This window comes from Acinonyx jubatus, chromosome E1, assembly GCF_027475565.1.
Source record: "Acinonyx jubatus isolate Ajub_Pintada_27869175 chromosome E1, VMU_Ajub_asm_v1.0, whole genome shotgun sequence".
Classification (NCBI taxonomy): Eukaryota; Metazoa; Chordata; class Mammalia; order Carnivora; family Felidae; genus Acinonyx; species Acinonyx jubatus.
This window is the reverse complement of record NC_069397.1, coordinates 42990465-43005874: the sequence shown is the minus strand read 5'-3', so window position 1 is coordinate 43005874 and position 15410 is coordinate 42990465. Positions and strand designations below refer to the sequence as shown.

Sequence of the window (15410 nt, the reverse complement as noted above, 5' to 3'; positions counted from 1 at the left end):
TGGAGGGACCAGCATGTGAAAAAGCCCTGGATGGGAAGGAGATGGAAACAGAAAAGGAAGGGCTCCTGGGTGGCTCAGTTGGTTGGGCATCCACCTTCGGCTCAGGTCATGATTTCGTGGTTTGTGGGTTCGAGCTCCATGTCAGGCTCTGTGCTCCCTCTGTGCAGTTTCTGTGTCCCTATCTCTCTGCCCTTCCCCCACTCATACTCTGTCTTTCTGTCTCTCAAAAATAGATATAAAAAAAAAAGGAAGGAAGGAAGAAAGAAAAAAAGAAAGAGAAAAGGAGAGTGGCTAGGCATGAAACCAAAGAAGTAAACAGGAGCCAGTTCATGCACAGCCTTGTGGGCCATATTAAAGATTTAGTCTCTGTCTGAGGGGCAGTTGGTAGGGTTTTCAGCAGTAAAGTGACATGATAAGGTTTGTATTTTCAAAATGTCGTGACCGCTTTATGACAGAGGATGGATTGGAGAGTCAAAAAAGATACAGGGGAAACCAATGGTTAGAAGCAGTCGCATTAATGCACCTTGATGAAAGTTGATTGTGGTTTGAAGTAACATCCTGGTAGTGGAGATGGAGATAAGCAGACCATTTTGAGAAATATTTAGGAGGTAGAAGGAAAGAGGATTTATAATAATCATTGTTATTACTCATAATTAAGCTAACATTCTTTGAATTGTTATTATTGGTTAGTCACTCTACTAGCACTTTGCATACACTATCTTATTTAAACCCCACTTCAATCCTATGAAGGCAGATGCTTCTGTTATCCCTATCTTGTAGATGGGGAAGCTGAAGCTTAGAAATATTAAATAACTAGATTGAATATGGGGAGAGGTATCAAACATGATCACCAGGTTTCTAGTATACACAACCTGGTAAATGGTGCTGTGTACTAAGACTGGGAACACTAGTGGAGAAGCAGATTTTAAGAAGAAAGGTTTTGAGTTCAGTTTTGGACATGTTGAGATTGAGGTTCCTATAGAATAATTGAATTGGAAATGTTGAGCAGCCCATTGGATATGTGGGCTCAGAAGAGAGGTCTGGCTGACAATAACATTTATGAGTTGTCTGTGTATAGACTGTTGTTGAATCCATGGTGGTTGGGTGAGGTTACTTACAGAAAGGGTGTAGGTTGAGAAGAAAAGGGGGCTTGGAACTGATCTCTGAGGTCTGTCAACATTTAAGAAGCAAGTAAAGCAAGAAGAGTTGACAAAGACTGAGCAAGAGTAACCAGGGAGGTAAGAGGGGGAGAAGAAAAGGTGCTGTTACAAAAGCCAAGAAAAGTATTTGTAAAAAGAGAAGAGTTCTCCCATTGTATCAAATATTCCCAAGAGGCCAACAGATAAAGTGTCTGTTGGATTTGGTGACATAGAGGTCATTGATGACCCAGATGGGAGCCTGTTCCATGTAATGGGAATGGAAACCATAGCATTTGTTTGAGAATGGAGGGAAAATGCAAAGTGGCAGCCAGTGTAGATAATTGTTTAGAGAAGTTTCATTTTGAAGGGAGAAGCAAGACTAGTGTTGAGGGGTATGAAGTCCAGAAAGTTTTTTTGCTTTGTGCTCAAATGTGCTTAAATGCTGTTGGAAAGACCAGGGAAGACGAAGAGATGGAACATATGGGGAAGAGGATACAGTCAGTAATGTCAGGTTCTTTTTTTTTTTTCTTCAACGTTTTTATGTATTTTTGGGACAGAGAGAGACAGAGCATGAATGGGGGAGGGGCAGAGAGAGAGGGAGACACAGAATCGGAAACAGGCTCCAGGCTCCGAGCCATCGGCCCAGAGCCTGACGCAGGGCTCGAACTCACGGACTGCGAGATCGTGACCTGGCTGAAGTCGGACGCTTAACCAACTGCACCACCCAGGCGCCCCAGTAATGTCAGGTTCTTGAGAAGATGGGAAGGAAGAATCGGTTGGTTTATGGGTGGAAAAGGGACACATCTTCCATTTCACAGAAGGGAAGAAGGAGAAGATGTCTAAATACAGTTAAGCTTATAGATTTGGCTGCCTTTATGAGAAGGCCTAAATCTTTAAAATTTTAGCTTTTAAAGTCGTATTTGCTTCTAATAAGGCAGTTTTCCCCTGCCCACAATATTATCTCCTAAGAAGGTCGTATTTGTTTATTAGACAAGTGATTTGGTAGAACTAATAACATAGGACAGATAATGTGTTTGAAGGTATTCTTCTTTTTTTTTTTTAAGAAACAAAACCCTTGCATATTATATATTTAGCCAGAAGTTTGAAAGATTAAGACTATGAGAAAGAAAGAAGGAATGTATTTCATCATACCTTTGAGAAATGCTAATCAGTTCATTAAGTTTAGTTGCTAATAAATAAGAGAAAACATGTCTGCTGTGAAATTGTGTCAGGAAATGTTAATGAGCAACTAGTTGAGACCTCAGTACATTGTGGATAAAAGTTTAAACTTGTTTTATTCCCCTTTGCTTGGTTTGGCTTTTTTCCCCTGACTTGCTCATATCTTTATGCAGGCCCTCCTCATAGTGGGAAGACTGCTTTAGCTGCAAAGATTGCAGAGGAATCCAACTTCCCCTTCATCAAGATCTGCTCTCCTGATAAGATGATTGGCTTTTCTGAGACAGCCAAGTGTCAGGCCATGAAGAAGGTATCAAGATTTTTGCTTTCATTTGAATCTCCTATCTCTTAGATACATGTGTGTACACATGTACATATCTGTCTATCTTTGTACCTGTATATATGTAAAAGGATAGCAGCTATGTTCTTCTCAAGTGGAACTAAATTATCAGCAGAATTTGGGGGGAAACGGGACTGTTTAGATAGATTTAACTTTGTAATGCATTTTTATTAGCATTCCTTTATCTTCTAAGTTATGTTTTGTTTAATACGTATTACTATTAAGTTTGTACCAACTTGACTGAAAGAAAGATCAGGTTAAAAGTATTTGAGTAGAGTGGAGCAAATTCATTTAGGATTTAGGATTTTTTTTTTTTAAATCAATGTACAAAATCAAACTTTTGGAGATCAGTTAGGTTGTGTGGTTTGGGAAAGAACAGAGGTAGATCATTGGAAAGCTATTCTCAAGTCCCCTACAAAAGGATGGTGATATAGTAGGTAATGATCACAATCTGCTTGGCGACTCGATGCGGTCCTCATCTTTCTTTTTCTTTCCAAGTGCCATTTGTCACCTTCTTAATATGACTACTTTGAACCGTCAGTGAAAGGAAGAGCAACATAGAACAGAGTCCCAGAGCTGAAAGGACTCTAAGACCATCTCTTACATTTGAGCAAGTGCCGTGTCAGGCCTCTGGGATAGCAAGTGGCTGCTCTTTAAAAACACAAAAATCACTGATAAGACTTAATGGCTGTCACTTGGGAGCCAGTGTTCCCGTCGATATTCTGATTTGGTGTAATCCCCGACAGTGAAGAAGTTATTTTTTATATGTAGTCGAAGTATTTCTCCTACTTAAATCCTATTTTTCATGCTTGAACTTTTATAGATATGAACTGACTCTAAGTTAATGAAATGTGGGAAAATCAGAATCCGAGAAAAGAGCCTTGAGAATTGGAGTGCAGCCTGGTAAAGATAGCTCAGGAGTTCTTTTACCTTGTTCCTGGGCTCCCACTTTATAAAGATATAGGATACGACTTTAGGGGTTTCTTAAGGGAAGAGACAGAAGAGGAAAATATATTTTAAAATATATATAAATTGAGAAGTCAGCTTCTCGTTTGTGCAGGTGGCAGAAGATTGTTGGTATAAGGTGCTTGAAATGGGTGGAGGGGGCAGAACTTGAACCAGGATTCTTCTCCTACACACTGTAACATCAAGATAAATATTCTAGGTTTTTTTTTTTTATTTATTTTTTTTATGAATTTATTTTCAAGTTAGTTCATACAGAGTAGTCTTGGCTTCAGGAGTAGAACCTGGTGATTCATCTCTTACATAGAACACCTAGTGCTCATCCTGAAAAGTGCCCTCCTTAATGCCCGTCACCCATTTAATCCACCCCAGATCAACATTCTTTATAAAGGTCTTTGAAATTGGGTGTGAAAGAGAACCCAAAAAGACACAAAAAGAACCTAAATGTCATAGTTTTTTCTGTGTCTGAGGTGACACCGGTAGTACCTGTCCTTCTGGGGAAAATCTAGACGGAATCACTAGAACCAGTAACTTCCCTAATGTAGGTAGGGGTTGCTTTTCTTTGTTTTTTAGTTTTTTCCTTCTCAGGGGAACCCTTAAACAACTTCCTCTGGTGAAACTTTAAATAATAGCCCTTGGACCCTGTGACCATTGAACGTACCACTTAATTGAGCGGCTAATTCTGTTTGTATTTCCCTAAGTCCTCTAATTCCTTATACTTGTTCAAAAATAGTAGTCTTCTGTACAGATGGTAAATGACTCCATTGCTTTTCACCAGCTGCCAGCTTCTACCTCAGATGTACTCTGAGATGCGGGTGGATGGTCCTAGTTTTTCTATAAAGTTTTAAAAAAGCACTTTAGGCTCCTACAGATCAAAGCTGCTTTGTAAGTGTGAGATATTATCATTTTTATTATTTTAATCTCTTGCAAATTGACTTGAGGGGGGAAGGTAATAGATGCTGGGCTTAGAGGCTTAAATGGTTAAATTAATGACTTAATAACTTATGATTTAATCTTTAAATTGTTAAAGCCTTTCAAGGTAGAGTTTTAGATGAGCAGAAGGCTAAGGAATATAAAAATAAGTGTCTATACAAGCTTATTCAAAATTGTTTCGATTCATGATTCACTGTCTGGATCATCCATGCACCCTTAAAGTTACAAAAATTATTTCCATGTCGTCAGTATTATAAATTCCTATTAGACTTTTCGGTTTTTCTTGACAAAAAAAAAAAAGAAAGAAAGAAAAAAAAAGTCATTCCCTGTAACTAAAGTACAGAACAAAGAATGAAGCCTAGGAGTCTTAGAAATATATCAGAAATATTGCAAAATTCTACCCTGCAAATAGTTTTCACATTGTTGCCTAATGATAGGTTGACAAACGCCTGAGGGCTCAAACCAGTCTAAAGGTGCTAAGTCTTCCAGGCTGCTTTTGAAAATGAAATATAAATGCCATTCCTTAGTGCTTCTGGTCTACCTCCCACTGCTGTAATCTTTCCTCCATTTTTAGTGTAAGGATGGGAAGAAGATGTTTTCTTTCTTCGTTTTTTTTTCCCCCAGAGCACAAATAATCTATAATTTTTTATTGATTGTGGAGAGGACATTTCTTTCTTTTTGAGTTCTACCCCCCTCCCCAAAGATGTAGCTTTTCCTGATCACAAAAATAATTTTAAAAATACAGAAAAGAACACAGAAGAAAAGAAAAAAGAATCCATGTTTATCTTTCAACTTTCTTGTATGCTTCGACACACATACACATGCATTGTGTATGGGGGATCACATTGGACATACTGGGTTTTGGGGTGTTTTTTTTTTAAGTTTATTTTATTATTTGAGAGAAAGAGAGCACAAGCAGGGGAGGGGCAGAGAGAGAATCTCAAGCAGGCTCCACGCCAGTAGCATGGAGCTCAGTCCCATGAACCCTGAAGTCATGACCTGAGATGAAATCAAGAGTCAGACACTCAACTGACTCAGCCACCAGGTGCCCCTGGACATACTGTTTGAAACCTGCTTTTTTCATTTAATCTATTACGAGCCTTTTTCCGTGTCATTAAAATGTATCTCAGTATTATGTCAATAACTGTATAATGTTCATTTATTTATTTTTAATGTTTTTATTCATTTTCGAGAGAGTATGAGCAGGGAAGGGACAGAGAGGGAGACAGGGGATCTGAAGCAGGCTCTGTGCTGACAACAGCGAGCCCAATGCAGGTCTCGAACTCAGGAACCACAAGATCATGACCTGAGCTGAAGTTGGACGTTCAAGCGACTGTCACCCAGACGCCTCTGTATGATATTTATTGAAATATTCGCCTTTTGCTGGACATTTAGTTTGTTTCCAGGTTTTTTCACAATTAAAAATAATATTCCTTAGAACTATCAAACTAGAGAAATCACCGTCCCCATTTTCTTACTAGATTTTTCTTAAGAGTAGCATCATATTCTATTGGCTGGGAACTTGGGCTTAGGTTTCAAATAGATCTACCTTAGAATCACAGCTCCACCACACTTACCAGGTCTTACAGTCACTTATAAGCCTCTGTTTTCTCGTCTATGAAATGAAGATAATATTCAGAATTAAGTGAGATGGTAATCTATGTAAAGTATGTGCAGTGCTTTGGGATAGAATATGTGCTCAGTAAAGTATAGTGGTTATTTTTACTTATCATTATTGCTGTATATACATTTCTGGTTACTTCCTTGAATTCTCCGAATTGGGATGCTGAGGTAAAAACATTGATATTTTGAAGATTTCTGATGAATATTGGTATCAAAACTCTTATGTAAAAATACTGCTGATTTATAAAGTGTACTTCTTCAAAAAGTTGTACCAGTTTACATTCGCAGCCCCATCATGTGAATGTCAGTTTCCTTGGACTCTCACCTACACTTGATATTATTAAAATATTTTTCCTGGGGTGCCTGCCTAGCTCAGTTGGTGGAGCATGCAACTCTGGATCTCAGAGTTGTGAGTTCGAGCCCCATGTTGGATGTTGTAGAGATTATTTAAAAATTAAATCTTTAAGAAAAAAATAAAGCTTTTTTTTTTTTTTTTGCCAATTTGTGAGGTAAAAGATTGGTATTTAAAATTATTTCTTCAGGGGCACTTGGGTGGCTCAGTCGATTAAGCATCCAACTCTTGATTTCAGCTCAGGTCATGGTCTCAGTTCCTGAACTTGAGCCCCCACATCAGGCTCTGCCCTGACAACCTGGAGCATCCTTGGGATTCTTTCTCTCCCTGTCTCTAAGCCCTTCCCCCACCCATGCGTGCGCATGTGTGTGTGCACGGGCATGCGCACACTCTCCTTCTCTCAAAAATAAACATTTAAAAAATTTCTTCAGCTACATTTTAATGAGTAAGTACTCAAGTTGAAAGATTTTTTAAAATGTTTTGTAACAGTAATAGTTGAAATTAAAAACTATAATTTCATATAATTTAACATATTTTTGCTAAAGAAAGACGATCTGACTAGCTAATTCATAGAATATCGTTATGTACCATTTTATTGCTTAAACCAAGAGGTAAGAGTTTTTGTTAGTAGGGAGGCCATTCGGCCTGTTTTAATGAGTATCTTAGAGATTTAATTGTAATTAAGCTATTGCTTCTTCACATATGGAGGGTGCTAAAATACATGATAGTTTATTCTCAGTTCATTAAAAATTTACCTTGTACTTCTCTTAATTTGCTTAATAAATCCTTTCTCTGTGGAGAGAAATCCTTTCTCAACACTGCCATTATCCCCACATTCAGGGGTGGGGTGGGCGGGGATACCACGTGTTCCATTAAGATATTTGAAGGATTTACAGACCTTCTTCCCCCTAGTTTATGTTTGTATCCCAACTCCATTCTGTTTTTAAATTTCTGTTCCTTTATCCATTTTGCATCTATATTTTTTAAAAAATCTATTTTACTATTTCTATTAGTGCCATTAAATGAACAAAAGAACAAAACAGTAGAGTTTGATTTTAACTAATTACCTAATCTTGATGCTTTCCGAGTACACGATCAGTACAGAGATGAAATGGAACAATCCAGTGTGACTAAATTGTTTGAACAAAATTAGGTAGGAATATCAGTGATTTATAAAACTATACCCACTAATAACATAATATGGTCTTGTTTTTAAAGGACTGAAAATTAATGGGAGAAATTTTCCTTTCCACTAGCTTTGCAAGAAGGAAATAATCTTCTCTGAATATCCTCCTGTAAATCCCACTGCAAATTGTAGTCTGTACAGAACAGAATCATGGTGCCTAATCCTCCTCTTTTCATGGTTTAGTCCATACAAAGAGCAGAGCTGGAAATTGGATCTTTTGACAGCAGTTACTAAGCAACAGAATTTGGATGTTTTTGGTTAACATCCTAATATATCAGGTAGCTGATTTGCCGAAGTTTGTGCACATATTAAATGAGAGAAGTGGACACTCCGGAAGTGACTGCGGGTCCCTGTATGGCTGGGGGGGCGGGTGCATGTCGTTGTTTTGTTTAATACACTGTGTCTTTGGGCGTTCGTATCTCTTTGGCACACAAAGGAGAATAGTGCCGATCTTTAGTGGAACTTTCAGACCTTGTGACTTTTTATATTATTAAGAATACCCCACTCTGTGGTTTGTGTTATGTGAAAAATGTAAGAATTTTTCCTGAAAAGCAGGGAGAACAAATGAGGGATTTTAAGGTCATTCCAGGAAGCTTTAGTGCTTTGCCAAAAGTTTAGGTCCACTTCCTGAGGCAGTTTCATTAGAAGACAGCTAATGTTTGCTTGGTCTACTCCCAGGTTATTTTTAGAAACTAGAGATTATTACTGATAGCACCGATTTGAATTTGCTCATTTACGTTTTTATATGCTACCAAATATGATTAGGGTATGCTTTCAACTAATTGCTGACAGATTTACTACATTAAGGATTTTCTAAGTCATCAGATTCCTACTGTCATCAGATTCCTCCTAACTAGGTGCTTCACGCCAACCACTTCAGAATTGAGATGAACTCTTTCAGCCCCAGAAGAACCAGAGAATTTGGCTTCACTTGCCTCAGAGCACTAATGAGGTTATAGAAAATGGAGGATAGAATCCACTTAGAACATGCTTTGCTGTGGTTTGTGATTCTGAAAGGCTGGGATTAACGTGGAGCTCATGTTGGCGTGTTCCCATGTGTATTCATGTAGACTCCAGAAGCTGCAGCTGCTGCCCCTCCCCTACACACAGGTGGCTCCCAGCTTGTCTGTAGATTCCAGGAGTGGGCTCTGTGCCTGGGGAACTTGCAGTGTCCTTGAGGACCATAATCAGACCTGCCCCAAGCCCTTTGTGGCAGGAGCCCCACGCCTCTTTTCCTCCGTGCTTGCATAGTGCTTCCAGCATGTTCTTGCCTTCAGCCCAGGCTCCTCGTACTTTAGTTTGTCTCTTATGACCCGCTACCTACCTGGCATACAAGAGATGTGGTACTCAAGAGTAGAAATAGACTGTGGGATTCTCTGTTTTCTAGAGAAACTGTCCATCTTCTAGAACAGACCTGTCATTATGTGTGTGTTGACCAATGCTACTCTTTATGCACTTTTTCTTCAGTCCTTCCAATTCTTTTTCTTTAGCCTTCTCTTCCAGGCTTCTTATCAGACTCTAACGCTATATATACTGATAATTTTACCTGCTGATATTTACTGATATTATATGCTGATAATTTTATACTGAGAAGTTTCCTGTAGGAAACTTCCTGATAAAACTAGGATGACTAGACATTCCAATTTGCTTTGAGCAATCCTGGTTTTTACCTGTTCTTCCAGCATGATTATTAACAGCTCCCTACTTTCAGGTGTCCTGGTTTGCATGATAACTATTTATCTGATCCCCAACTGAGAACCTCTCCACGAAGATGAAACTTGAGCATCGTACGTACTTTTGTCGTACTAAGTGAGAGGATCTGAATTTAAATTAATTTTTAAAGACACTTTGGGAGGGGCTCCTGGCTGGCTCAGTTGGTAGAGCATGCGTGCGACTCTTGATCTCAGGGTTGTAAGTTCAAGTCCCACGTTGGGTGTAGAGGTTACTTAAAAATAAAAATCTTGAAAACAAGCAAACAAGGAGTCTTTGAGAACGACCACTAGCCCAGCTTGAGCCCATCTGCCTGACTTTTGTTTGGCGCCATTTGTTGTGCAGCGGCACTGTGTATCTATCTGCCGTGTGCCCTTAGCAATGGTAAGTTTGGCACGTCAGTTGTAGTGCTCTAGCTGGGGCGGTTTGTACATTTTTCTTTTTTTTTTCTGCATCTTTCTTTCTGGTACCACTCCTCCTTTTTGGTTTTATCTACCTAAAGTTGTGGTAGAACTTCCCAACTCACTGTGTAAATATCTCACTTAGATTTTCATCTGGCAGCTAATTGCATGTACTTGTCAGTCAAATCTGAGTGTCTTCTTAGTGAACATTGTGCTGGGGCCTGGGCCAGGGAGCCTAGACTGGAAGGGACTGAGGACACTAGGCCAGAAACAGGGATCTGGGGGAAGGGTGGTGACCTTCCATTACACTAGTAAAGAATTACGTGTGTAAGAAGTGAAAGGGGTGTGTGTATTTAAATTAGAGCAGAGTTGCTACCCAAAGGAGTTTCAGTTGACCTGTCAACTGAAACTGGTCAAGTTACAACTGGAATCGCACAGCCTTTGTCATGGTTAGTAGGTTGTTAAGAGAGTTAGCTGTGAGTGCTCCTCTCCTCATGATAGTAATTAGTACATTAAGAGCTGTCTGTAAAAAAAAAACAAAAACAAAAACCAACTACATTAAATGACTGCCGTAGGTACTTTTCTTCTAAAATCTTACAGGTAAATCATGCAGTCAACTATGAAGGGATTTGTAATGCTTCATGAACACAGTGTCTGAGGTAAATTGGTGGGACAGCGTACCAATTTATCATCAGTTTTGACCCCAGCAATGTCCCGAGTAAGATTTCTGTAGCAGTGTAAGCTCTCCACTGTTCTTGAGAAGGGAGACGGACTGATTCGGGAAAAAGCTAGTACTGCAAATAGCCAGTCCACCATGTCCCCGGGCCCTGTGGCTCTAACCCACAATATTGCAGCCTGACAGACAGAGTTCCATGATGGCATCAGAGCCTTTGTGGAATTCTGAACAGTGATTTGAAGAGCAAGCATTATTTTCAGGGACTCCTTGAAATCACTAAAGTTTATAGGATACCACACTGGCTGCTATATTGGGTCCGGTCTTCAAAAAAATAGCAAAGAGCCACTAAGGAACTGCTTCTAAACTTCTCTACTATCTTGAATTCACCAACTCAAACCTAGAAGGGTCCATCATTATGTATCAGGAGGCTGAAATAAATGTCCTATTTTCCTTCCCTTTGAGGGGCGGTGCAAGGAGAGGTGAGGGGCTTCTCTTTCCCTGCTCTTTACATGTACTCATCATGACCCATCCCCAGACGACCTTCTCCTCTGTTCTCTATTTTAGTGGCCGAACCAGAAAGAACCCTTGACTCTAGTTTCCTCCTCATTACCACACCCGTTCATCACCAAGTCTTTTCAGTTGTACCTCCTAAACATCTCTAGAGTCCATCCACTTATAGAACACCCCCCCTCCCGCTTCCAGACCACCATTATCTTTCACCTGGAATTCTACAGTATTAAACAATGATTACTCCCTTCTGATGTTTTCTCTACATCAGGCAGAAAAATGTTTCTTAATCATAAACCTGACATGTTAGTCCATTATTTAAAATCCTTTAGTGGCTTTTCATTTCCTCACAGTAAAACTTCAACTCATACGAGATGTAAGACACTTTACGTCCAGGCTCTTTCGTCACCTCTTCTGCTTCAACTCTCACCAACCATTTCCCACACATACCACACCAACATCTCTTCATTTTAATTCTTACTGACTATATGTCAGTTCCTGCAGTGCTTCTGAATTTTCTCACTCTGAGCCTCCTAATATTCAGTATGCTCCTCTCGGAACAGTTTCTTCTCCGTTTTCCACTGGTTGTGTCTCCTTCAGGTCTCAGCTTAAATGTCACTTCCTAAACTTAGGACACCATCGTTGATTCCATAATCCTCGGTGTCAGTTAGGATAGGCTAAGTTATGCTGCAATACTGAGCAACCCTCAAATCTCCGTGGCTTAACATAACACGGTTTAATTCTTATTCACACTGCATGTCCATCATGGCTCAGAGGGGGAGCTCTGCTCATTGAAGTTTCTCAGAGACTCAAACTAACATGTAACAGAGGCTCCATCTCACATGTGATGGCATGATAGCCGAGGCCAGATAAAGGGAACATGGTGAATCGTGCAGTAGCTCTTAAAGCTCCTTTCGGAAAGTGATCTATATTTCCAGTCACATTTCATTAACCGACACAAGCCCCATAGCCATCCCTGACGTAAGAGGGGGTGGAGAACTACAGCCCGACCACATGCCAGCTCGTGTGTGGGTCTCCCCAGTGACTACCCCAGCTCTTTCGCTATACAGCACCATCTCATCTTGTATTTCCTCCAGCATAGTAGCGTCATGCTTCATTATGGTTACGTGGACCTGCTCCCCCACTCCAGTTTTTGCGGAGGTGGGATCGTATATGTCTTTTTCGTTACTCTCTCCATTGCCTTCATTAATGCTTGACACATAACAGGAATTCAAAATTATTTGTTGAATGAATGAATAGACTAACGCTCTAAGATTTGGTACTTGACCCATTGTTCTTTTACCTCTACCATTTCTCCTTGAAGATATCATCCCCTCTCGTGGTTTCAGCAATCACTGACTGCCCTGAAGGTGAGCCCCATACCTTGACTTCAATCGTACATCTCCAACTACTTGTTGATATTTCTGTTTGAATTTAAAATGCAAATTTACTCTTACAGAAAATATTTATTGATTACTTTCTGGTAAGGCATTATATTAAGTAATGTGAGGATACAGAGATAATTAAGACACCACTTGCCTTCAAAGGGCTTATAGTCTAGTATAATACAAGGAAGAATACAATGGACCCTTAATATGTGTACAATATACAAAATGCTGTACCAAAACGGAACAGAGACAAGTGATTTATGGCAAGATGGAATTAGAACTTGTGTCGTTTGAACCACCAAATCCACTGGGCAAGTATAAATACTATTCTGTGCCAGATCCTAAAGACAACACGAATAAAGTTTTTATCCACCTCACAATCCAGCGGGGAGATACATAGCTGAGGAGGCAAGAGTAAATGGGATTTTAAAATGGGATTTAACACAGTGTGGGAGAGTGAGCAAGGGGTTAAGGGGACGGTGCAAAGGAAAGCAAGCAACAGAGGTGTTCTTTCACACACGCAAGCAGGAAACCTTTATTAAGCACCAGTGACGTGTCAGACATTGCAAACCTAATACTGAGGAAGACAGTTCCTACCTTAAAGAACAGATAGCATGTTGGGAGGAACCTACTATCTAGATTGTCCACTTTGCCAGGGTTTTTGTTTTACATCTTTGAGGGTGACTTTTGAGCATAAAAGGACCGTGTAGAGCTAATTTGAGGCTTAAAGAATGAAAAGTCGGGGTGCCTGGGTGGCTTAGTCTACTGGTTGAGTGTCTAACTCTTGATTTTGGCTCAGGTCATGATCTCACAGTTTGTGAGTTCTAGCCCCGCATTGGGCTCTGCGCTGGCAGCACAGAGCCTGCTTGGGATTCTCTCTCTCTCTCTCTCTCTCTCTCTCTCTCTGCCCCTCTCCTGCTCACGCTCTCTATTAAATAAACAAACAAAGCTAACTTTAAAAAAATGAGAAGTCAGCATACTAAAATTTTGTAATTTAAAACCTAGTTTTTCAACACAAAACAAACTTTTTTTTTTAACGTTTATTTATTTTTGAGAGACAGAGAGAGAGCACAAGTGGGGGAGGGGCAGAGAGAGAGAGGGAGACACAGAATCTGAAGCAGGCTCCAGGCTCCGAGCTTTCAGTACAGAGTCCGACATGGGGCTTGAGCCCACGAACCATGAGATCATGACCTGAGTTGAAGTCAGACGCTTACCTGACTGAGCCACCAAGGCTTCCTGAAAACGAACTTTAAAAAAAGTTCAGTTACATCTCTTATTCTATTTGTAAGTCTAGTGAAATTTAGCAATTCCTTTAAAGGGGACTTTTACAACTTAATTAAATTTCTTTTAATATTTTAAATTATATTTACCCATTTAAAGTATTTTGTTTTCTCTTTGAAGTACTTCAGTTGTTTGTCTAACAAAACATTGAGTTTCAAAGTAATTATATTTACTTAATGATAAGTTAAAATACAACTAATAATAAAAGTATGGTGAGCCTTAGATTATCTTTACTATATGAAAGGCTATTTAAGTTATCTCTTACCTTCCAATGTAAAAGTTTATAAAAATGAATTATCCAATTGTGTATTTTAAATTGAACTAGCAAGGCTAATCTCATCTTCATACGGTAAATTTTCTTAACTGTTACTTTAGAGACCAGGTATACACAAGTTGTCTTTAAATTTGATATGAAAAATATTAACATGGAAGGCTTTGATTTACTTTATTTCTGTACCTAATACTTAATTATCTGTGGTTAAAAGATAACCACTAAGGAATATTATGCTACCCCAAGCAAGATGGGTGGAGGGGTGGCTACCATCTTGGTGCATTGAGGTTATTTATCAACCAGAAAGACTGGGCTGGGATGCAGGAATTCCTTCTTACAGATGACATCTGTGAGATGCCCTGAACCCAGTTATAGTCGCTAGAATAGGAACGCCCACATTTATGAAAAGCCTGGTCTCAAGGCCTTGGGCGCTTACATTCAACTTATACGTAAATTAAGTCTTCTGTCTGGCTTGAAATTGCTACATCCTTGTGAGGATATAACGATTTCCTTTACTGCTTGCTTTAATTTGCATTTCTTTCACTCCCTTAAGACAATGTACTGTTATCTTTTGTCTGGGTCTAAAGATACATCTATCTGATCCTTTATAACCAACTTTAACTCTTCTGTAAACATTTTAACCATCAGACCATGGTCTGATTTGAGTGAACAGGATTCTTTCAGTGTTATTCTTGCTTAGCCAGGGCCACAACTCTTATAGATAATAAAATGACATCTAGTTTTATTCTACGCATCCCTTGTGGCTCCGTCTAGCTGTTGAGTCACAACACTGAAGTCACGCTCCTGACATAGGAGAGACCATTGTGATAATTTGATGAGATTTGCCAGTTGATTAATGACCAGCATTCCTCAGCATGCCTGTGTGTGACACATCCAGCTTGTGGGGCTGAAAATAGCATCACCCTACTTCTTGCTCAGCTGTGATCCAGTTGTGTCATCTTGAGCAAGTCATTTAACTGCTTTGGGCCTCAATTTCCTCATTTTTAAATGGCAGGAACTCTTAGTTTTAAAATCCTATTGTCTGTTAAATTCTAATGTAGTAGAGTCTGAAATATTGGTGTTATACTGTGCTTTGTTTAGGCATTGCTCAAGAATTAAGTAAATTTTATCTTTGTGGATATTGTCATAATTATGGAGAGCAGCGAGATAATAAATGGTTTTGCTTTCTTCCAGATCTTTGATGATGCATACAAATCCCAGCTTAGTTGTGTGGTTGTAGATGACATTGAGAGACTGCTTGGTGAGTCACATAACTTTTGCCATTGTACTATCTTTGCCACATTACACTAATGTCTCGCAAATTACAAGAGAAAAATAATGGGTATCTGTAAACTATAGAGCAATAAAATTACTTTTTTTTGTCTTACAAAGAGCTGTGTTCTTATATGCGAAGTCAGTGATGGTTTTCATGTTAAATATGCCTTATGACCATAACTCCATTAT

At 39.3% G+C, this 15410-nt stretch overlaps 1 protein-coding gene across 1 annotated transcript in view; it reads left to right on the top strand.

Moving 5' to 3' along the window:
- The window catches only part of NSF (N-ethylmaleimide sensitive factor, vesicle fusing ATPase), a 146918-nt gene that overhangs the window by 100878 nt on the left and 30630 nt on the right, over positions 1 to 15410 (top strand). The window contains exons 15-16 of the mRNA XM_027052017.2: positions 2492 to 2625; positions 15141 to 15207. Of these exons, the coding sequence (XP_026907818.1) occupies positions 2492 to 2625; positions 15141 to 15207 (201 nt within the window). The remainder of the gene's footprint in view (positions 1 to 2491; positions 2626 to 15140; positions 15208 to 15410) is intronic.